This window comes from Leptosomus discolor, chromosome 25 (assembly GCF_034619465.1).
Source record: "Leptosomus discolor isolate bLepDis1 chromosome 25, bLepDis1.hap2, whole genome shotgun sequence".
In the NCBI taxonomy this organism is placed as follows: domain Eukaryota; kingdom Metazoa; phylum Chordata; class Aves; order Leptosomiformes; family Leptosomidae; genus Leptosomus; species Leptosomus discolor.
The window spans coordinates 8172653-8195344 of NC_141415.1; the positions used below are offsets into that span (position 1 = coordinate 8172653).

At 63.5% G+C, this 22692-nt stretch overlaps 3 protein-coding genes across 3 annotated transcripts; 2 read left to right on the forward strand and 1 right to left on the reverse strand.

Moving 5' to 3' along the window:
* Window positions 1–1169: 1169 nt before the first annotated feature.
* Window positions 1170–15837, reverse strand: EZH1 (enhancer of zeste 1 polycomb repressive complex 2 subunit). Its single transcript, XM_086478054.1, has 20 exons — window positions 15816–15837; window positions 15058–15178; window positions 14371–14499; window positions 13950–14069; window positions 12767–12887; window positions 11973–12146; window positions 10986–11088; window positions 10562–10725; window positions 9617–9708; window positions 8657–8837; window positions 7582–7778; window positions 7063–7154; window positions 6455–6495; window positions 5834–5959; window positions 4731–4909; window positions 3988–4083; window positions 3508–3589; window positions 3309–3389; window positions 2853–2937; window positions 1170–2735 (listed from the first exon to the last, which is right to left on the reverse strand). The coding sequence occupies exons 1-20, from the start codon at window positions 15824–15826 to the stop codon at window positions 2675–2677; spliced, it is 2256 nt and encodes a 751-aa protein (XP_086334180.1). The 5' UTR covers window positions 15827–15837; the 3' UTR covers window positions 1170–2674.
* Window positions 15838–17008: 1171 nt separating this feature from the next.
* LOC147413753 (uncharacterized) lies at window positions 17009–18703 on the forward strand. Its single transcript, XM_086477969.1, has 5 exons — window positions 17009–17063; window positions 17552–17590; window positions 17752–17778; window positions 18103–18244; window positions 18364–18703. Exons 1-5 carry the CDS (start codon window positions 17009–17011, stop codon window positions 18701–18703), a joined length of 603 nt encoding a protein of 200 aa, XP_086334095.1.
* Window positions 18704–20266: 1563 nt separating this feature from the next.
* On the forward strand, window positions 20267–22483 carry RAMP2 (receptor activity modifying protein 2). Its single transcript, XM_086478106.1, has 4 exons — window positions 20267–20327; window positions 21155–21265; window positions 21667–21769; window positions 22228–22483. Exons 1-4 carry the CDS (start codon window positions 20267–20269, stop codon window positions 22481–22483), a joined length of 531 nt encoding a protein of 176 aa, XP_086334232.1.
* Window positions 22484–22692: the final 209 nt, after the last annotated feature.

Genomic DNA, 22692 nt, shown 5'->3' on the forward strand with positions numbered 1-22692 from the left:
GGGCACTTTATTTTTAGAAACCTGTTCTGTTGAATGAGATGTGAAGATACCCAAATAAAGGCAGAACGACGGCGTCTGACCCTCCCCAGCCTTCGCGACGGCAGCCTGGGCGCGCAGGGGCAGCAGCTCCTCTGCCCTGGCCGTGGCTCAACCTGCACCTGGGGAGGGACCGGCATGGACAACGGCAATTCCCCCTCCCGGAGCGGGATGCAGGATGCTCAGCCAGGGCTGGATGCAGCTCAGCCCACTGCCACGCTCCTACACACACGAGGGGGGTCCCGCTCTCCCCACCACGCGCCTCTGCTGCCTCCCAGCCCTGAGCCGATGCCGATTCGGGCAGCCGCTGGCACTGGGTGCTCAGGAGCCCCGCTGGGCTCTGGGGTGCCAACTGCTGCAGAGGGGGCAGCCGGGCTGAGCCCACAGCAGGCAGAGGGCAGGCAGGGAACGTGCCGCTGCCGGCCGCTCCCAAGGGTGACAGAGGCCAGCAAGCTGCGGGACGACGTTCGCTACCACTTTATTATGACAAAGGCTACAAGCCACATCGTTTTTAAAGTGCATTATTATTCACTGTCACAAACCACAGACACAAGCCTGGCGTAGTGCAGATACGGCCAAAGTGGCAGAGAACGCTGAGCTGAGAGCAGGGTCGGGGTGAGCCGGGCGGACGGGGGTGACGGGGCGCGGGGCTCAGGCAGATGCTGGGGTACAAGCGCTGCTCCAGACAGACCCAAACCCCTCCGAGCCCCAGGAGGGCGTCACGCACAGCAGGAAGGACAGAGGGACGGACGGCCTCGCCTGCCATGGCAGGAGCCTGGGAAAGGCAGGGCGCAGGGCTGCGCCGGGGCAGACCCAGCACCTCTCTGCCTCTTGGGCCACTTGGCTGGGAGGGGGCTGCGCCTAGGGAGCCCTGCGGTTCCCCAAGGGAGCAGGGCAAGGACCCCAGTGCTGCTCACCTCTGCATGGTACCTCCGGACAAACACTGCCCACCCTCCCCGCCACTGCCCCCCAAAGGGGCTGAGGGGCTCCTGCCCCCTCAGTGCCACATCAGGGCTCAGCCGGGCTCCTTGTGCCACCCTGGGAGCCCGGCCCCAGCTGGCCGCTGGAGCACCCCCCGGCACCCAGCATCAGCCCAGACAGTTGGGCGGCAGCGGACGTGGCTCCCAGGGGAGAGCCCCGTCCTTCAGGTCACCCCAGGCCCTGCTCAGGCAAGAGCGGGGGGCTCCAGACTGCCCCGTCCCAGGCCCAAACCAACATCCCTGCAAAGGTGCTGCTGAGGGACGGCAGCCATCCGGGATGCCCGTGGTCCCTCCACCCCTAGAGCGGCACACGGGGCCCAGCTGCCGGCTGAGAAGGATCAGTGTAAAGTGCTTTTTTTTTTTTTTTTTTTTTTGCATGGGGTGCTGAGGCCAAACCTCACCCTGTCAGAGAACATTCCCCCTTTATCCCCAGGGCCAGGGCCAGAGTGTCAGGAATGCTCAGGCAGCTTTCCGAGGAGCCTTGCCCAGGTCACCGCAGGCAGCGGCAGGGCTGGTGGGCCCTGCTCAAACCCCGGCACAGCAACGTTCAACACGTCCCCTGCAAGGAAAGGCTCTCGCTCTGCTGGCTCCTCAAGTGCCCGACGCCTCCTGCAGAGCCCGCACTGCTCCAAAGGGACTGTCCTGACAGAGGAGAGTGGAGGAACCAGCTCTGGTAGCGCCTGGTCGGGAGGCGCCTGCCCACGGCGGGGGTGGCCGAGGCCCGTCCTTGCTCTGAGTGCAGCCCCAGGCGGCAGCAGGAGACCCCAAAGCCTCCGCACCCCAGCCCCAGAAAGGCCACGCAGCAGAGCTGTGGGGACAGGCACGAGCCACCCAGCCACCCCCCAGCCACGAGAAATCGCCGCGGGCTGGCAGGGCTTCCTCCGGCTCACGGGTTCCTGCTGCCCCCGGACTCTTCTTGTGCTCGCAGCAGGACCCCCGTAACGTTGTCTCTAACCAGCTCAGTGGTGTCCCCACCCAAAGTGACTTTTGCATAGTGCTGCTCTCCGCAGCCCCAGGCATCGTGCCGTGCCCACCACGGCCAGGCCCACTCTGTCCCCCAGCCAGCTGGGGCAGAGGGGCACAGCCCCAGCGACAGCAGCCTGGGGCCCAGGGACTGCTGCAGCCACGTCTCTATGGCTTCCAACCCTGTCGCCGTCCTCATCAACAGGACAAAACAGGCAGCAAGAGGCAGCACCTGAGACCAGAGCCTATCCCAGGGGACAGGGCTGGAAGGGAGCACGAGCCCCTCTGTCCCCAGCCGTGCCCCAGGTCTCGGTGCAGGTGGTACCTCACTCTTGTTCTTCCAGCAGTTGGCAGAAAACGGAAAGAGACTGAGGATTCGGGGCTGTCCCTCCTCCTGCACCACAGCTCTTCTTCAAGCCCCAGCTTCCTTGGTCCACGGGCTCCCTCCAGCCCGGGAGACCGCCCGCAGTGCAAGGCTCCAGCGTCTGCCCCAGCCCGGGGCTGGCAAAGCCGCCACCCAGGCAGCAGCCGCTCACACTCCTGCCCCGAGTCTCTCTCCGGGCGTCTGGATGGAAAGTAGCACTTGTGACACACACAGCAACGGGAACAGCAGCAGTCATGTCAGCGTGAAGCGAACATGGCATTGCTTACAAGGTGCAGCAGCAAGGTGTGCTGGGGACCACCCCGCACAGAGCCTAGATGATATCTGTCTCCCTCTCTATGCCGACATACTTCAGGGCGTCTGCCTGGCTGTACCTGCAAGACAGAAAGTCACGGCTGCTGTAACGACCTCCTGTGCTCCCCACAAACGTGTGCACGGAAAGTGGGGTCAACCCTGCACCCCGGCCCCCAGCCCCCAGCTCCCCAAGGTACCTGTAATCAAAGAAGAGCTCCTCTCCCGCCTGGATGGCCCTCTTGGCAAAGATCCCTATCCGGTGGTCGCCGTTCACCATCACAACTGCAACCAGAGAGACGACGTCAGAGACGGCAGCTCCAGCCCAGCCCAGGAGGTCTCGCAGCACTTCTGCCCCGCCTGGCCCCCTGGGACCCTGTGCCCTGAGCTCCTGCCTAGCAGGAACGGGGTCCCCGGGCAGCCGCCAGCCGCTCTCTAGCAGCGATCTCTCCTCGCGAGGTCAGGGCCACCGCCGAGCTGAGCGGGGCCCTCACCAGCAGGAATGGGATTTGCTGCAGAGACTTTGTCCAGGCCTTTGAGGTTCTGCTGCTCCCAGAGGCTCAGGGTGACCCTGGAAAATCCGCTGCAATCCCGGAGCCAGGCAGGACCCCAGAGAGCCATCCCCCACCGAGGTCTGACCGGGCAGGATGTCTCACCTTTGGCATAGCAATTGGGGTTCACCGAGTGATTGGCAAAGCGGATTTTATTTCCTTTGCGGGTGGCGTCAACAACAAAATCTATTAAAAAAAAGAAAGAAAACTAGTGTAAAGACAGACCTGCCGCTCAGGCAACAGAGACAGCCCCCTGCCAGGAAGCCCATGTGTCCTCCACCCCTCGGAGCCCCAGGCAAGTTACCGTTGTTGAGGTTGAAGAGGAAGCTGGACATGTACTTGTCATAGACCTTCCCTCGGCGGTCAGCCTCATCCTGCGAGATAAGCTGGAGAAGGAGAAGGCCTTGAGACTCAGTGCCCGAGGGCAGAGCGCGGACCGAGGATCGCTGTGCAGAGCAGCCCTCGCCTCCCACCTGCAAACACCCCCCTGCCCTCCCATCCCAGGGGCCGGAGCTCGCCAGGGAGGGCGCAGGGACAAAAGCTGGGCTGCCAGGGAGCAGCACATACCAGACACGCTCCTCCACAGCGGGGAGCCTAGAGGTATGGAGACGGGGCCCAGACCAGCACAAGTTCAATTGCTAAACCTGGCCAGAGCGAGCCCGCGGCCGTGGCCGGGCTGGGGGAGGCGCGGGTCCCTGCCGGAGCAGCAGCCAACGGCACTTCCACTAAACGCAGCCTCCCGAGCACGCAGCGCCACAGCCCCAGCACGGGCGGGAGCACCGACCTCACCACAGTACTCGGAGATGAACTCGTTCTTCTGCACAGATTCCTTGATGAAAGTCCCCCAGCCGGCGACATCCGACGGTGCCAGCAGCAAGTGCTGGAGCCAAGGGAAGAAGGAAGCGGTTACGGTCGGCCGGCCCCGTGCCTCCCAGCACCCGGCAGCGGGCAGACCAGAAAGCAGCCGCGAAGAGCGCTCTGCCTCCCGGCACGGCCGCACACGCCGGGGTTAGGGCAGGAACAGCCACGTCGTGCTGGCTGCCACGCTCGACGTCCCAACATCACAGGGTCAAGGAGCAAAGGGGAGCCAGTGCCTGTCCAGCACCCCCCGGTTTAAGGGGGCACACGGCTGCCTACAGACCTACACGTCATAGCGCCGTTAGGCTGGAGCTGCACATTACGTGACACCCGTTACTTTGCATCTTTCTCTGATTTTTTGTCTTTTTGACATGCAATCACTTGCCCTGACCAGCAGAATTCGAGACTAAACCTTTCTCCCAGTCACTTCTTATGCTTCCTTGCTCTCATCCTTCCTCCTGTAACTCCCATCTCCTGAATTTCACTCCATAATCGTACTCCAGATTAGGTGCTATGGAAGCCTGGGGCAGAGCAGCTTCTCCTCCAGGTCTCCTCACCCAGGCAGCTGCAGGTGGCTCGCACACCCTCTCCCATGTAGCAGGAGCTGTTTACCAGCTCTACCCCAAGGCAGCCCCTGCCAGCAGTCCAGAGCCATGCCGCTGCCCATACCTTTTTGAGACCTCGCTGGATGCTGCAGTTCTTGCAGGAGACCACCTTGCAGTCCCAGTGCTCCGACGCACCGCAGGTCAGGCAGAGGTCGGGATCGCACTCCCGCACGGCCAGGTAGCACGGGCACTGCTTGGTGTTGCACTGGGTTTTGCAGCGGCAGCCTGGGAAGCGGTTCTGACCTGCAGCAACACAACCCATGGTTTCGCACCGTGAGGTTTCTCAGAGAGCAGAGGGGCCCTGTGGTGCCGCTGCCCCGCTGAAGCTCCTCCCAAGCCAGGTCTCACCCTGGCCCAGAACTATGCCTGCCTGCCCAGCACCCTCCTAACATAGGGAAGGTGTCTTCGTGCTGATAAAGAGCTCTACATCCACTCTGCTCTGGGCAGCAGAGACAGGAGCCCCCAGCCCACCTTCTCGCCCCCCGAAGCCCCCAGGACAGGGAACGTGAGGCAGCCTGGGCACCCAGGAGCTCCAAGTACCCAGAAACACTCTGCTTACACCTAGCAGAGCACGGACCCTACACAGGGTCCTTCCCGTTGGCACGGCTGGAGATGCTGGTCTGCCTCTTGCCACTGATTACGTGCAGTTTGAAATAAGCCACTCTGATAAGTGTAACTGATCAGTACAGAGAAGTCGGCTCCCTGTCACCCTGCAGTCCTCCCAGCCCTGAGCTGTGTCATAACCCCTAACGAATCCACCCTCAGAAGCCCCGCTGATGTGGGCAAGCACGGTTATCTCCATCGCAGAGCTGTGAATGGAAGCCCAGGAAGGAAAAATCACCACGGCAAAGCAGTGACCCGGCTCCCACCCTAACTGCTCTCAGGGACCCAGCAGCATCACCCACAGGTGTTTGATGCTGCACACAGACATGGGGACGAGCATTCTCTCACAAGAGCATGCATCTCGGCTGCTGAGAGTCACGGGGCTGCACGGAACAGCTTCCCTTTGGACTTGAGCAGACTGCGAATCAAACTGCTGCAGGCGGACACAGCAGTGAATGCAGGAATAAAGCAGGTCCCCAGCAAGTCCAGCTCTGCACCCGCCCCCTGATCTGTGTCGGGAGAGCCGGCTGCTTTCCCACCCGGCTGTCCTCGGTTTCTCCTTACAGTCAGGGTTGCACTGGCAGAACTTCTCACAGAAATTCTGAGTCATGATGCAAGGGCAGGAGCTGTCACAGGGATGCTCGGGGTGGTCACAGGGCTGGTAGTTGTACACCTGGGTAGGCGAGTTATCTAGGACAAGAGGAGATGCCCGGATCAGAAGCTGCACGTTGCAGAAACGTTTAGGAGCAGCACACCCAGGCCCCGGAGCAGGGAAGGTGCAAGCTCCCCGTTTGCCTGCAGAGGGCAGGGAGCCCAGCAGCACCCAGCACCCGCAGACACACGGCTGCCATCACCGACACATGGTGCACGTCTGCTCTGCCCCAAGCAGCCCATCTGGCTGCAGGGCTGCACGCCAGACCCCAGCCTCCCCTCCGGCCCGAGCAACACCGCATGCACGGCCTCAGAGGGAGCGCTGGCACGGCGGCCCTTCCCACAGCACAGCCACAGCGGGGCTGGCCTGCGGCACCCCAAAAGCCCGGCTGTGGGGAGCTGCTGCCCCCCTGCAGCGCCGGGCTGGAGAGCGGGACACAGCCATCCAGCTGCGCCAAACGGAGCCGGGGAACCGGATCCCACGGGCGAGTGGCCACAGCCGAGGTGGCGTGACGCAGCCACAGCCAGGGCTACCTTTCTTCAGCTGGATCTTCCTGCAGTGCGCAGCCCACAGCCTGGAAGAGAAGCAGAGAGGGTCTGAGGGGACGCGCGAGCCCCCGGCCGGAGGAGCCAAGAGCCGTCCGCGACCGCTCGGCACCGCGAGACAGGCGAGTCTGGCGAGGCTGTCGGCAGCTTCACGCCCCGATAACCACCAGCCGGCCGTAAAGCGGGGAAAGATGAGAACAATGCAGCTACAGCAGAAGTTATTTAAGGCAAATGCTAAAGCCAGAGTAATACCGGACGCGCTGGGAGGAGCACACAAGAAGCAGGTTCTAGGTCGGGGAGCTGAGGCCAAGGCTGCTGTTAGGACAGCGGTACCAGCCCTCCCGCAGCAGCGCGGCTCTACAGCCAGGCACCGTGCTGCCCTCTCCTCCGGGGCTGAGCCCGGGGCCGTGGAGCCTCCCAGCCAGGGCTGGGGAGACGGGCCAGAGGCAGCGCCCAGCCGGCAGCACCAGCAGCCCTGTGTGACTGGGATGTGTGCGCAGATGGGAGCCAGATGGGGATTACCAGGAATGCGTTGGCACAAAAACCAGTGGATCTGGTTGCATTTTATGAACAAAACAAGCTTGTCCAACACTTGCCTGTGCTTCCTTTTCTTCTTCTGGGATGGATTCATTAATTCGTTTGTTGGCAGTTTGGTTATAAGCGATTCTTTCACTGCAAACTGAAAGACCTGCCAAAGAACAGAAGCAAAAAGAAGAATAAAGTTCAGTGCACTCAAGTTGTTTTTATCTAAAGCATAAACAGAGAGAGTGCAGGCAGGCACACAGAGGGGGGCTCCCAGTCCCAGGGCCAGTAAGCGGGCAGCTCTGCCCCCAATTTCACTGACCACGGGTGCCGTTGCTTCCCTTCCCTGGGAAAGAAGAGCGCCCGCCCTGCCAGCGCGCTCGGCCTCGGCCAGGGCACTCCGGAGGGAGCTAACGGCACCGGGCACGCGCGGGGCTCGTTCTCCAAACAGCAGCACTACTGCAAAATAACCCCACCGAACTCCACAAAGCCTTGACACAACACGCGGCTTGTGGCGGAGAAGAAAACACAACAGGCGAGCAGCGGCCGAGGGCCCTCTCCTGCCGCAGGGCCCGTCCCCTTCAGGCACCCACCTGCTTGCACGTCTTTGTTCCCAGCAGCCTGGCAATGGAGCAGAAGTTGTTGAAGTAGGTCCCGTGGAAGACACGGAAGAGCGACTCCTCGGCCCCCGTCCACTCGACGGGCTCCTGCGGCGTCTCCACCGCGAAGAGCTGGGAGGAGGCCGGGCTCAGCTTCTGCTTGGTGGGGGTCTGGCAGCGGGAGTTCGCCTCTGGCGGGAAGGGCAGACATTAGGCCAAAAGACAACGTGGGAGAATGTGCTCTCGCCGTCACTGCTCCTGCGGGCAGCGGTCCCCAGCTGCGCCCCACACCTCACCTCGCCCCGGCCTCCGCGCCTCCCGGCAGCCCCGCACCGTGCTCCCTGCTGCACGCCCCCACTTCGAGTCAGCAGGCAGCCTGGCACCGGTTGGGATGGTGGCACTGGCCCCCTCGCAGCACCAGAGCCACCATGCCACCCTCCCCTTCCAGGGCCGGCCAAGGTCAGAGCCCCCCGACTAGGGCAGAGGCAACAGAGAGGCCAGAGGATGATGAAGCCGCTCTCTCCTGCCCAAGATGGGACCCTGACGTACAGGAGCCCTCTGCTCCCCGGGTTGCTCATTCTGCCCCGGCCACCGCCACCTCCCCCGGCACGGCAGGAGCAGCTCGGTGCTCACCGGCGGCACCGAGGAAGCCCTCGCCCCGGGCAGGCCCACAGACGAGCTCCCCGCCGCCGCAGCCCCCGGCCGCTGCTCTGTGCCGCAGCAGGGACCAGCGCACGGCCCGGCGCTGCGCTGCCACACGCACCCAGGCAAGGTGCTCCGAGCCGAGGGATCTGGGCTTCGCAGGTCCCAGCAAAGCTCTCACTTTGCCTGGCAACTTCCCTCCTTCCTGGGAGAGGACAGGGAACCCCACAGCAGCAAGGACAGGGCCTGCTGCCCCTCGTGTTTGTGTAAGCACAGCTGGAAACACCGACTCTGTTCGCTAGCTCCGAACCGCCCACCCCTGTGCGGGACGCTGGGGCAAGCCAGGGAGAGCTCCAGCTGCGAGGTGCCGCCTGTCCCTGCTCGCACTGCCGGAGGGCAGCGGGGTGTCTCCGGGCTGGCATCGTACCCGAGGAGCTAGAGGCCCACTCGTTGCCCGTGTCTCGGTCACTGTCGCCCTCCCTCGTCTCGGCGACGGCGGAAGCCGGGGCGTTCGAGCAGGAAGCGCCCACCGCGTGGTGCCTCCGGCGGCGCCGGCCCGAGCACTTGGACCTGGGGTTGTGCAGCGCAGCAAACTCCTTGGCTCCTTCCTGCAACCAAAGCAGAAGACAAGGCGGGTGGCAGGCGACCAGGGAACGCAGAAAGGCTTTTCCACAGGCCCTTGGACAAGCCCTGCCCTGCCGCCACCCCGAGGTGGACGACCTGCCACGCACGGTCACTTCGGCAACTGCCGAGACCCTGCCGGCTGCCTGCGCTGCACGCTCCCGCTTTGCTTCCTTCGGGATCGCTGCCCGGTCGGAAGAGGCTCCCCAGCCCTGGCCCTCCACTCCGCTCCCCTGCCTCTTGCCCTGGCAGTGAAGCTCTCCTGGCCTCTCCCTCTGCTCCAGCCCCGCAGCTCCCCGGGACACCCCGTAGCTCAGCCAGCTGACCAGCCCGGACACCACCAGGCGCACCCGCCTCCCTGCAGGCAGCTCCTCCAACCTGCAGCTCATCCCTGCGAACACAGCTAGGCTGCATTTCTGAAAGGTCGTTTCTAAAACAGTTTGAGCCTTCCCCGCACACGCTAGATTCCTTCCCCAGCATTTTTAACCTGGGCTTCATTTTTCAAACGCTGCACTGAGTCCAGACAAATCCTTTGTCACCACAATTTCTCATCTGCCAGCTACGAAATTAGTCTTTGTCAGAGATTTGCTAAAATATGCATCTGGTAAGGTCTGCATTTGGATTCATGCTCCCCTGAATCCAATAAGGATTAGAACTAGTTCTGAAAAATCACCAAAGCTGTGAAAAGGACCCACAGAGTTCTGCAGAGCAGGGCTGCTCAGGCCACTTCTCTCATGGTTTCAAAAGCAGCGATGCAGAAACATACCAGCCAGAGGAAACAGTCTGCTCCGCAAGGATCTGGCTCGATCTTGGTCTCTCTATTCTTTCGTTTGTACACATTAGGAGTAGCATGAAAAGCTGAAAAAATAATAGTTATCTTTACTATTAGCATCCTCCAAGAGTCTCCCCCAACACTGCACGGGACAGGGGCAGCACGAGCTCAATGAAGGCAAGTGGGAGCCCGACGTGGTCGGCAAGAGTCCCCGAGCAGCTCTCCCAGCAGCGGGGAACGAGGCGGCCGGACCTCCTGGCCAGCCCTGCTCCAACCCGTGACAGGGACGTGGCAGCAGTGGGGGAACACTGGGGAAGGAGAGGCCACAGGAAGAAGATCTGCTTTCAGACTGAAACAAAAAGACCACATGATCTTAATATTATATCTTTTAATAAATAATTCACTGGGAAGAGTCCTCTGACTTTCCAAAGAAGCCCTTAGACCTGGGAAACAGCAGGTCCAACAGCTAATCAGTATCCAAAAGGCTTCGGCAGGACAAAGCGCAGGAACATGACTAAGATGAAGCTGCAAGTTCCAGTGAGGCAACAAAACACAGAGGCATGTCCAGACTTTGGAAGCGAAACATTCATGCCTTTCCCTGATGAGCTTCTGCAAAGCAAGAGTAAAGTCTAGTCGCGGCAGTATTTCTGGCACAAACTGCCAGGAGGCTCGAGCGCGGCGTGCTGAACAGTGGTGAGAGAGAGGGGACGGCCACGCAGGTCGGTTTACCGTCCGTTTGAGGAAACGAGTGGAGCCGTCTTTATAAAAGGCTTCTGGGCACCTGTCAGCTCCTAAGGCTCCACGGCAAACTCCGGGGAGGCACCACCCTCTAAAGACTGCGGCACAGACACTAAGCAAAGGCGTACAGAGGTACGAAGCACTGAGGAAAAATGAGGAGAAAAGGGCTCTAGGGAAGCGTCCGGCCGAGACTGCACTTACGATGCAGAAAACAGTCGTATTTGAAGCAGCGGCGGCAGAAGAGGGTGTGGAAGGAGTGCAGGGACTGCTCCCGCTGGACCGACTTCGCGCACGGCCCGTCTATGTTGGGAGTGCACTGCGGCGGCAGCACGTTCGGGTCCGACACTTCCGTCAGCTCCCGGTACCTGTCGGACAAACAGAAACACCCACAGCTGGGCACGCTTTCCTCCCGGGGACCTTTCACACGACTGCGTCGCTACCTGGGACAGAATCCCCGAGGCTAAACTAACGATTCTAACGCTCAGCCCGCTCAGCCCGCCCTGCTCACGGCGCCTCCAGCCAGCTGAGCTCTGCTGTCTGGTCAGGGCACAGCGCCGGTGTCCGAGCTGCAGATTTCACCTGTTGCTAGGAAAGGTAACAGGCTGCGTAAGCAGAGATCTTCTACCTCTCTTTCATGTCATCCGGGAAGCCGTATTCAGGAAACATAGACGAAATGGCAGTGAAAATCATGTCGTTTGGAAACCGCTTCTTTGAACACTTCTTGCTACCTGAGAAAGAGAGAGAACTCCTCAGTTAAGCTGGATGTGAACGTGTTTTTCCTTCTCGCACTGACAGCGATTCCAGTGGCTGTCCAGGATCACATTTTAACAGACAGAACTGTAATCCCACGTACGAGGGATAAACGTTTTGTCCTGCAGCCAGGCTAAGGCACTTCCAGGCACAGTACACTGCCACTTTCAGAGCAGCAGAACGTATTGGTGGAAGTACTAACGATTTCTTAAGGACTACTTATTTTCACAAGAGTGGATTTGCAGACAGTGCTTTTCTACACCTACGGAAGGTCCTGGTGTTTGTGCTACCCGTATCGCTACAAACCAAAGACAAAGACGAAACCACCAGTCAGCATTCCCAAGGTCACGCAGGACATGACAACCCCACAAACCAGAGCTTCCCCTATGCAACGAGAACTCCAGGTGGCACAGGAGGGGGAAGAGGAGCACTAATACACGGAAAACGGCTCTGGAAGGGATCTGAAAAGGCCCACCTCGCTGGCCCACAGCAGACTCGGACCCACCTACAACCTCACTGACGGGTGCTGGCCGGACCAACACTTTAAAACCTCCAAGGGCAGAGATCCCACAGCCTCCTCAGGCACTACCCCACTGCTCTGCTAATCCACCATGCAATGGTTTTCCCGATGACTCATCTAAATTCTCCTCACCACACTCTAAGCTGGTGACCTCTTGTCCTGTCCACAGAGGACAGTGAGAACAACCAACCTCCCTTCTGCATTCGACTACCGCACCAGAACTGCCAAGCTGGTCACCACCCTTGGCGACACGACGAGTGAAGGCAGGAGAGCAGTGACCTACACAGGCAGGGCAGGATGGGAACGTGACCAACATACCCCAGTTTCTGTGGCCAAACCCACCTTCCACTGCAATTCGCTTTCTCTTCCTTGTGACCGGCAGCTCCTCTTTCCCATCCTCCTGTTTAACCTCAGAGTCGTTGTGTCCTTCCTCTTCCTCGTCCGAGTACTGATTCAGGGCATTCACCAGCTCCAAGAACACGGCATCGCTGATAAGAACTGACCCCGAAATCATTTCTGAAACACAGAGACGTCAGCCAGTGGGTGGGAGTGCCACCATCTGTCACGCTCCTCGCGGTGGTAAATCACAACCAGCCACACGACATCGTTAGCAACCAGAACCCTTCTCTTGACTTGGTAGGGATCGGTGGGATTTTAATGCTGGAGTCATAACAGCGGGGCATCATTTTTAGCAATCTGAGGACAGGCCACACCAGAGCTTTCCACTGCCTTCCTCCCTCCAGGCAGAGTGTTAAGATGGGGTAGGCAGCACTGTAGGGAAACACTCTGCCTTCTCATTTCTGAAAAGAGGGATTAAAGCCTTGGCTGAGGTCACAAGTGAAACAAGGCTGCCGAGCTCCTCCTAACCTCTAGCACATTTTTCAGCACCCCAGAGCACACTTGTGATCCCCCGTGAACAAGAGCGTCGGCTTCAGAGCACCCCAGGCCTAGGAGGGAGCGCGATATCGAAAGGCAAGGCTGGGTCCACGCAATCCAGAACAGCAGGCACGTTCCTGGTTTTCTGCTCCCAGCGCTCCCACAGGAACACTGGTTACTGCTGCCACCTTTTGACTCCTTAACTGCTCTGCTGTGCTATCTGCAGGACTGAACGGCAGTGCTGACTGCTCCCAGGTTACCTTCCTCTCCGTGGACTTTCCCATCATAGTTATTAATAAGCTCTTCAATGAACGTTTCATCTTCTTCCTTCACCTCATCTCCCATGTAAGGGATATTGCACAGAACAGTTTCATCCTCCACCTGAAAAGAGATCCGACACGATTCAGAAAGCCAGCGCCCGTGAGGCCCAGCCCGGCTGGGTCGGAGGCTGCTCCTGCCCGTTCAGACCCGCAGGCAGCACGGAGCAACCCAGCGGTGCAGCCTCCCCGGCTGCAGCATCAGATGTCTCATCGCTGACATTTCATTGTTATCCCACGCCAGCAGCACAACTCTGACCCCTAAAAGTGCAATTTGCTTTCAAAAAGCAGCGCAGTGCCTCAAGGCTTACAGAACCTCAGAAACACACACATTGCCAAGAGCAATAAACAGCCAAAAAATGTCAGAGAGATTGTGTTCAAGGCAGAGCAGAACTGGAGCAGTGAAAGGCAAACTGGTAACTCAGCCCCTGGAGGAACAGCCAAAACTGAGGAGTGTTCTCGCAGGAACCACAGGAGCAAGGACACTGGACCTGCATTGTCACGGCACCACCGGCCGGCTCTTTGCGCACAGTCGTTGGTGTCACAGCCCCCAGTCTGCTACGGGGGGCTTCGGGGAGCTCCGCAGGTTGCAGGAACACGTGCACACCCCACACCAGGTAAAAAGCCAGGCCAGCCACAGACCATCTCTTTGTTTCACAAGTCATCTTAACTCCACCACACCAAAACCTGCATTAAATCACTCCCCTCACTGCTACCATAGAGGAACTAATCCTCGGTAGCATCCTGACAATGAGACCAGCAGGGTCACCCAGTCACAGAGGGAAGGGCCTGCCTAGGAAATAAAACCCTTCATTTAAAAGGGAAGAGAAGTCTTAAGAAAAAAAGAGCAAAACCAAACCACATTTACTCCTTGAATCCTGGGAAATAACGGTGACCCTATGAAGGCGCCAAGCGTAAAGGAGAGACCAGCCGGGTAAGGCAGCAGGATGCAAGGCTGTTTGATGGGATTCAACAAAACAAGCCACCAAACCAACACTGTCTGTTATCTCTCAAGCAGACATTGCTTGAAACAAGTGGTTTGAAGAAGGCATAATCACCCCACAACCATGTAACAATCACACACCAGCTGCACCAAGACCTTGTGCCCCAGAGTCTTCCCACATACCATGAAATTCTGCTGAAGAGGGGACCAGGAGTACATGATGGGCACCAGCGCCACCGTGTTCAGGGTCCTCATGTACAGTGTCTGGCTTGGGAACCCCGGGAAAATGCTCTCGACAGTGCACTGGAATAGAGCACAGAGAAGGGCTGTGAGGAAACCACCCGCAGGAGGCAGCCACAGCCAGAGGGAAACCGCACCTAGGGCAAACACAGCAAAGCCCCGCATTCGCTCCTCGGGACCCCTTCACAGGAAAAGCCTTGGGGTTTTTTTTGCCCATGTCTGCATCCCCGAAGAGCGCGAGGCACGGCCTGACACCAACACCGGACAGTACACACAACAAACGATCCCGTATCCTCACGGCTCCCTGCAAAGCCCTGGCTCCAGTCCACACCCACGGCTGCCGCGCCCCTTCTCCTCTCCACACCTGTTTCAGGAAGGGATGCCCGCTGACCGGCTTCATCAGTTGCACTGGCTGGACTCGAAGCTTCTTCCAGTCTTCGTTCAGAATTTGAGTCTTTTCGTGAACCTTCGCAAAGTTGGCCACAAACAGAGCCTGAAATGAGAGAAAGCAGCATTCAAAATTTAAGAAATCGTGCTGGGAACACTAAAACCCCTCCCGAGATTTTGTTTCAAGTATCAAAATGTATGCAAGGCAGAGCACTTCCACCTGATGACACTCGTTAGAAGGAACTCTAATGAAACTCAGCACGGGAAACAAAACTGTGCTGAAAATCTACCCAACAGCCAGTGGCTTTTGGCAACTCCTGAGCCCAGCCAACCCCTTCTAAAATCCTGCCTGCCAAGGAGAGGAGCACCAGAGCGAGTCATCAGAAACCCACCCGCACTGAGAGCGTTCAAGTAGGGAGACACTTTAACGAACAAGTGGAAACGAGTCCTCTCGCTGCAGTTACGCAAGCCTACGTGCGGCAGACACTGGCTGCGCAGCCCGAGGCTAATAACGGAGGTGAGGAGAAGTGGTATCTCTTCCAACTCGCCCAGCCCGCAACTAAAACACACCAGCTCGCAGGATGAATCGCCCATCCGACAGCTGCTCAACTACTGCAAGCGAGAGCGAAGCATTTAGGAGACACCCGTTCAGCGAGGGCTTTACCTTAGCTCCCATGTTCGCCTGAAACCTCTTGAGCTGCCGGAGACGCATGTATTCAGACTTGACTTTTCTTTTCCAGTATATAATACACTTCGATGTTGGAGGAGTGGCGATTTCCATTTTTCTATAAAGTACAGAAAAAATAAATATCAAATAACAGAGAGCTTAATCCTGTGAACGAACGTTATGAGAAAAAAAAAAAAGTCCCCGTGGATTTTAAATGCATCACAGACTTTAACCAGGGAAAAACAACTGCGTGAAGCTGCGCTAGTCCTATTCTCAGAACAACCGCGGCACGAAGTGCACCGAAAGGCCCGGGGAGCTGGCGGACGTCGGCCGCTGCGGGGAACAGAGCGCGCTGACCGGGATCGAGCCGCCCCTGCCCCCCGAGCCCCCGCGGCCCTCCCGCCCGGCCCGGCCCCGGGGCGCCCCGTGCTGCGCAGCCAGCCCGGCCTCGGACCGCGACGGCACTGCGGGCACCCAACCGCCGCCCCCGCCGCTCCGCCCGGGCCCGAGGGCCTCCCCGCGGCGCCGCATGGCTGCCCTGGCGGCAGCGCCCAGCCGGGGGCCGCAGCCCGGCCGCGCCGGTGACACGCACCGGAGCGGGCCCAGGCCGGCCGGCACCGCTGGAGAGGGGCCCGGCCCCGCCGCCCCGCGCCGCCGCCGCCGACTCTGGCGGCCACAGGCCCCCCGACCGCGGCCGGTACCGCCGGGACCCGCTGCCCCGGGGCGCCCCCGGCCCCGCCCCGCCCCGCACTCACTCCTCGGCCATCGCGCCGGGGGGAGGCCGCGCGCCCCTGCGCAGCCGCGCCTGCGCCGCGCCCGGCCCCGCCCCGCCCCGCCTCGAACCCCGCCCCCGTGGTGCGGCCCCGCCCCGTGACAGCCCCTCCCCTAGCGCAGGGGCCGCGCCCCAGACCCCGCCCCCCCGCGCTGCGGCCCCGCCCCGCTCCGCCGCCGCCGGTACCGGTCGGGCCGGAGCCGCGCGGGCGTCGGGGTGCGCTGGGCCCGGGCCCGGACCGGCAGGACGCGGGCGGAGCCCCGCGAGGCGGGCCCGTTTCAGCCCAGAGAACCCCCACCGGCTCGGGCCTCGCCCCGCGGCTGCGAGTCCGGTGCCCGGCCCGCCCCGGTGCCCGTCCACGCTCGGGTGCGCCCGGCGCGGTCTCCACGCGCCTCTCCCCGACACTACCCTGCTGCGCCCCGGCCCGGACACGCGTGAAGCGCTTGGCGGGGCAGCGCCGCGCCCGTCTCCGCCCCGGCTCTGCCGCCCTCGGGGCCCGGGGGCAGCCCGCGCCCCGACCAGGCGCCCCGGCGATACCAGCAGCCGCGGCCCTTCTGTCCGCCGGGGCTGCAGAGCGGGCAGGGACGGGCCCGGCGGCCCGGGGGACGCGGGTGCCGCGTCGCTGCGGGCCCACGGTGGGGTCGGTCCCCGCGGCCGGGCGGGCCCCGGGTTTCCTGCGGCGGCGCCGGGCAGGAAGCGGCTGTTGGCGGCGGCCTTCCTGCTCCGGAGGCCCCGGCGGCGGGGACCGGGTGGTGCTGGGTCCTGTCCCGGCGGGGGCCCCGTCCTCCCCCTCCGGCCCCGCCGCACGCCGCGGTGCGGAGCGCCCGCACCCCGGCCCCGCCGTACCGTGGCTGGGGGCTGCCCCGGGGCGGCGGCTCCGCGCCCCCGGGCGGTCCGGGGCGCCGCTTCCCGGCGGGAGGGGGAGCGGGCGGCCCCTTTGGGGTGACCGCGGGGGACGAGCAGGGCCGGCCCGTGCCCGCAGCCCCGCATCCCGCCCGGGCCCGCATCTGATGCCTTTGGAGCTCCGCTGAGTCAGGCGGGGCGGGCGCCAGGCGTCCCCGCGACCTTCCCGGGCATTGGCTCGGGAGCGGGCGGGCGGTGCTGGGCCGGGCCGGGGAGCGGGATAAACCGCCGGCCGCAGCCCCGGCGCGGCCGCAGCGGTCCCGGCGGTGCAGGATGCTCCTCGGGGTGCGGCTCCTCTGCTGCCTGCTCCTCCCTCTGCTCCCGCGGGGTAAGGGCGGGCCGGGCCGCAACCCCCGGGGCTGCTGCTGCGCGCGGGCGGCAGCCGGGGGGGCTGCACGGAGGCGCCCAGGGGGTCGGGCACAGGATCTGGCTGGGCAGTGAGTCCCCACAGGGTCCCTGGCCCCTTTTTCCCCTCTGTCCCGACGTGTCCGTGCTGGGTGGCGGCTCCCCTGGCTCCTCCCGGCCTCCCCTTGAAGGATGCTCTGGGCAGGGTTTGCCATGCGCTTCCTTGCCCACGGGGTTGGTGTTCGCCCAGGAGCTGCTCTGCCCCACTTGCAGGGGCCGAGGCAGAGCCAGGAGCCTCCTGCTCCCCTTCCCTCCTTTCAGCCAGATCACCTCTGCTGTGCCCAGCTCAGCCTGGGAGGAGAGGGGGTCTCTGGTGTTCTGGGACCACCCCAGGTCGTGCCCCAAAGCCAGCCGGGCACTGGGGTTGTCCCTGGCTGCGCAGCCCTGGCACCCCATGTCTCCTTGCTGCAGGGCGCGGTGACGCCGAGTACGGGGACCTCGAGGACGAAGGTAAGACTCTAGTGCCATTGTCCCAGCGTGACTCTGGCCCTGCCGCGGCCACAGGCTCTGCTGCTGGCTGAGGCAGTGTCCACAGCCCCGGGGGATGGGGCCCTGCCCTCGCACAGTCCTGCAGGTCCTGCTAGTGCCGATGGCACCATCTGTCCTTCCAGGTCACTACCTGTACTTGGATGAGGATGGTGAGTGGAGCTGCCCTCCTGCGATCCTGGCTGTCCTCCCCGTCCACCGACAGACCTCGGTGGGCCCCGTGCGATCCATGCTGGGGCTTGTGATAGCCCAGGTCCCAGCTTGGCTGAGCCTGTGGGACCGCCATGGCCACAGGCAGCCCAGGCAGCCCCACTATGGGACCCCCTGGGCTGTATGTCAAACTCCCACATGGCAAATGGGGCACCTGGCCCACGCTGGGCAGAGCTGGGAGTGTTCCCCAGGGGTGAGCCCAAACCGGGCTCAGGGGAAGAGCTGGGGGCAGGGTGGCATCGCAGGGTCTGGCCGGTGCTCTGCAGGACCACCGGAGCTGCTGGATGGGCCAGCCCGCTGCCAGGACACCTACCAGGACTGGATCTCCCTCTACTGCTGGGCCCCCTTCCATGCCGCCCTCATGGCCACCCCTGAGGGCAGCCGCTGCTACTGGGACCAGATCAGCAGGTGGGTTGGCAACAGCCCCGGCCGTGCCGAACGCATGCTCGGATCAGGGCCTTTGTGGGGCCGCCGTGGTGGACGTGTCCCCATCCCGGCAGGCCAGCCTCATGCCACCCCCTCTGCAGCACCTACAGCGAGCTCTCTGGCTGCACCCAGCTGCTGGCCCAGCTGCTCTCCTGCCCCTGGCCCAGCACCGTCCTTGATGCCTTCTTCCTGCAGATCCATGCCGAGTACTTCACCAACTGCACGGCCGCTGGGCCCCCTGGGCTGGGTGGGCTGCCCCCCAGGCTGGCCGTGGCTGCGGCCGTGGGGCTCAGCTGCCTCGTGCCCCTTGCAGCCGCCCTCACGCTCAGCAGAGCCCGGAAAGGGGCTCAAACCCCAGCAAGCAGCTGCCCAGCCCTTTCCTGCCTCCACGCCTGCAAGGGGCCAACCACAGCCCCCTTCCCTCCCAGCCCTGGGAACTAACAAGTGGGACAAGGGCGAGGGGGACAGGGCAGAGCAGGGACAGGGGTTTGGGCATCCCTAGGGATGGAGCAGGTCCCCGTGGCACTGGGAGAGGCTGGCCCTGGGGCTCTGGATGCCTGCGTCTGCCCCGGGGGGGAGTGTCGGGAGAAGGGTCCCAGGCGCCAGGGTCCTGACCCTGCATGGGCTGAGCCCCTTCCTCAGCACCCCGGGGTGGGGCCTGGCAGGGAATGCGGGGGATGCCAGGCTGGGGCAGGAGGAGGCCTGGGCCTTGGCTGGCAGCCACCATCCTGTCCCTGCCCGTCCCCTCTGGATGCCCCAGGAGGGGGGCGGCTGTCCCAGCCCCAGGGCTGCGCTGAGATCATTGGGTGTCTCCCTGGCAGAAGCTCCTGCCGCCCGGCTGGAGGCTCCAGCGGCTCCAACAAAGAGCGGGACTGGGGGCTCCAACCCTGCGGCCCCCAGTGCGCCGGGGCCTGATGACTTCCAGATGCGGCCGCTCGCCCGTGAAAGGTCCTGCCGTGCCCTGGAGCGGCGGCTGCCACGGCCCAGGCAGGGTCGGGCGGCTCTGCCAGGACGTTTGCCGGGAGCACGAAGCCTGGCGGGATCGTCTTTCCGCAGCAGGGAGGGTCCCTCCGAGCTGCGCTTCATCGTCCTCCGATTCAGGCTCTGCGCGTCCCGTGGGTGGGCTGTTAAAGGGGAAGCCTTGGGCTCGCACTCTGCCCTGAGCCAGAGGTGAAACGAGCTCACCCAGCCTCAGCCCGGTCCTCATGCGGGAACACCTCAGACCCGTGGGCTGGGGTTGTCCTCGTCCGTGCTGCTCTGTGGGGGGATGTGGGCCCCACAGGCGGGACCTGTGCCAGGAGTGAGGGGCTCCGTCAGAGCCGGGTGGGCACCGGGCCGGGCGGTGCAGGAGGAAGGCGTCAGGGCCGAGGACTGGCAACATCGGCCAAGCCTCTGCCCTCTCCCCACCTCCCTGCCTGAGTCGGCCTTGCACCCACGGGCAGGTTGTGCCGCCATCCTTCCATCCCTGGCGGGGGCTGGGGGTGCCCTGGCGATGCCGGCCGAGGGGCAGGTGCCTGGGTGAGCCAGAAGCTGTGGTGTCGGGGCCGTGTGTCCCCCCGCCACCCCCACGCCCGGGCGGCAGCGCCTGTCCGGGGACATTACGCTTCCCCGTCCACTCCCCCCGGCTGCCGGGCTGCCTGCCCTCCACGCAGGAGACGAGGGATTTCACAACCCAGCCCAGACAGGATTAAAGAGAAATACACAAGTAAACAAATAGCGGCCTCATAAAACTGTACGTGCTGCGCGGGGAGCGGAGACTCTGGGCCGCCGGGTGAGGCACGGGCTGCCCGGGTGCCGGGGCGTGGGAGCGATGCCCGCGGGGGCCAGCACCACGCTGTGCAGCGGCGGGGTCCCGCCGGGAGAGCCGCTTTAAAGCAGTGCTGAGCAATCTCATTTTTCACACGTCTCCTGTAGTCAAACTGCCCCTGTCAGAGGAAAGGAGTTGCTTCCTGTTATTTCCATTGAAATCCTTGTCCCGGTCGTGAGCCGGCAGGCTTGTGCAGGATGGCACCGTGCACGCAGACGGGCTCCGGCTGCCTCTCCCGAGGGCTGCTGCTGCTCTGGGGTAAGTGCGTGCGGGGCGGCCGCGGGGCCACGTCTGCCGGCGGCGGGAGGCTCCGCGCCTCGCACCACCCGCACGCGGCCGCCCTCCGCCTGTGGGGCCCGGGGCCGGGGTCTCGGCTCAGCCCGGCCCCACCGCCCACCCCGGCGTGGGGCCAGCCTGGCAGCGCCGAGGGCCTGGCCGTGCCGGAGCTCCGCGTGAGCGGCCCAGGCAGGGCCCGCCGGGGCGGTTCACCGCACGACTGGCATCGCTGCCCCGCGCTGCGAGCCCTCGGCCATGGGCAGAAGATGGACGGGGCGGTTTCCTCGGGCCGTGGGGCTTCCGTGGGCCAGGCAGTGGGCAAGCAGCTGGTGGGGCAGAGGAAGCACATGCCCCACGCCCATGTCGGGCTGTGCTGGGTGTGGGGCCCATGGCGGGCTGTGCTGGGTGTGGGGCACATGGCGGGCGGAGGGGCTCTCCGGCAGTGTCACGCTGTGGCCAGCGCTTCCTCTTCCTGCCCCAGCCCCGTCCAGCTGCAACGCAGCCACCCGGGGTGATGGAGTGGCCCGTGCGCTGGCTCCCCACAGGTCGGGGGCACAGCTCACCCCCGTGCTGCGACCCACAGCCCAGGGCCTGCAGCCCCCAGACAGCCCCTCTGAGCCCTTAGGCAGCTGTCCGCAGTCTGGCTGGCCCCTTCCCCACAGCCCCTGTGGGCCCCAACACATACTGGCCTCCCGGCAGCTCATGTTCCCTCTGCCCTGACCGCCAGCCCCAGTGCCCCCCAAGGGACACCCAAAGCCATTTCCCTCTTGCAGACCCCAGCCTCTGACCCTCTCCCCTCCCCTCCGCAGCCCTCCTGGGGACCGGGCTCTGCCATGTGGGCACCGAGGCGGAGGGCTTCGCCCAGAACGCCAGGACGAGCCCCCCCGTGGCTGTGTTCAACTGGACAGCCCAGCTCGTGGGTGAGTGCCGGGATTTGGTGAGGGCCAGGCAGTGCTGTGGGGCTGACGGTGCCCTGACCGAGGCCGGCACTGCACCAGAGGGTGACCCCCCCCCCCTTTCCCCTGGCCGTGTGCTCTCTGTTCAACCCCAAAAGAGCCGGCCTGTGCCACGGAGCCCTCCCTGGCACTGGCCACAGTGGGGGCAGCCAGCAGCATGCCCTGCTACTGTGCTCCTGGGCATCGCCCCGGGGCTGCTGTGGGGTCCGGCCCCGCACTGTGACCGTGTCTTCCCCGCCATGCCCATGTCTCCCTCACCGGCCTGGGCACAGGTCTGGGTGCTGGGTGTCACTGGCTGGCAGCCACGGGCAGGCACAGGCTCTGGCAGGGGCGTGCTGCCCATGCTCAGCACCTTTCCCCTGCAGAGGAGGTGTACACCAACGTCACGCAGAAGTGCTGGGAGCTCTTTGTTGACCTGATGAGGAATGTGACGGCATCGGAGCTGTGCGAGTGGAAAGTCATCAGCAGGTACGGGATGGCCAGAGAGACCTCCTGGGCAGTGCTGTGGAGGTGCAGGGGCCTCTGGCTCTGGGGACGTGTCCAGCTGGGGAAGCTGCACTTGGGGACCCTTTGGTGGGGGCATTGCCTGTGGCCCCTCCATCCCCACAGCCACACGAGTGGAGCAGCTCCCAAGACAGTGGAAAGTTGTTTGACTGGGGCAGAGCCCTCAGGCCATGCTGATGGGCCACCAGATCCGGGCCAGAGGCACCCAGGGCCACCTTCCCCTCCCGCAGCTCCTGCGTGTGTGGGGCTGACTGGTGTAAGCAGCAGGGCACAGGGCAAGCCCTGGACGGTCTGGAGGGGTGCTGCTGGGCGGGAGGGGGGCTTGGGGCTGCCCAGGGTATCTGTGCCTCTGGCATCCCACAGCCACCCCGTGCCCCCACATGTCCCCGTCCCCTCCCAGTACCCTGCGGCTCTCTCCCCAGGCCCTACAGCTTTCTGCAGTCCTGCCTGGAGGGCTGGGCCGACCACCTGCGCTACGGCTACCCCAACGCGCTGGCCGAGCAGTACATCTTCCAGAGCCACCACCGCTACTTCCACAACTGCACCCTGGAGCACCGGGTCTACTTCGACCCACCCGAGGATGTGCTGCTGGCCATGATCATCGCCCCCATCTGCCTCATCCCCTTCCTGGTCACCCTGGTCATCTGGCGCAGCAAGGACGGCAAGGCCCAGCCCTAGCGCTGCTGCCCGGGCACCCCCCGCCGGCCCTGCGGCTCTGCACCGGGTGCTGCCCCGGGCCGCGGGGCCACCGGCCCCTTGAGCTGCCCCGGGGGGCCTCCCGGGGCTCCCGGCACACGCTGCCGGGCCGGCTGGTTCCCGGAGCCCCCCGCCTTCCCCGCCCCGCTGCACCGCCGGCCCCGCGGCTGGGGATTAAACGCTTCTTCCCC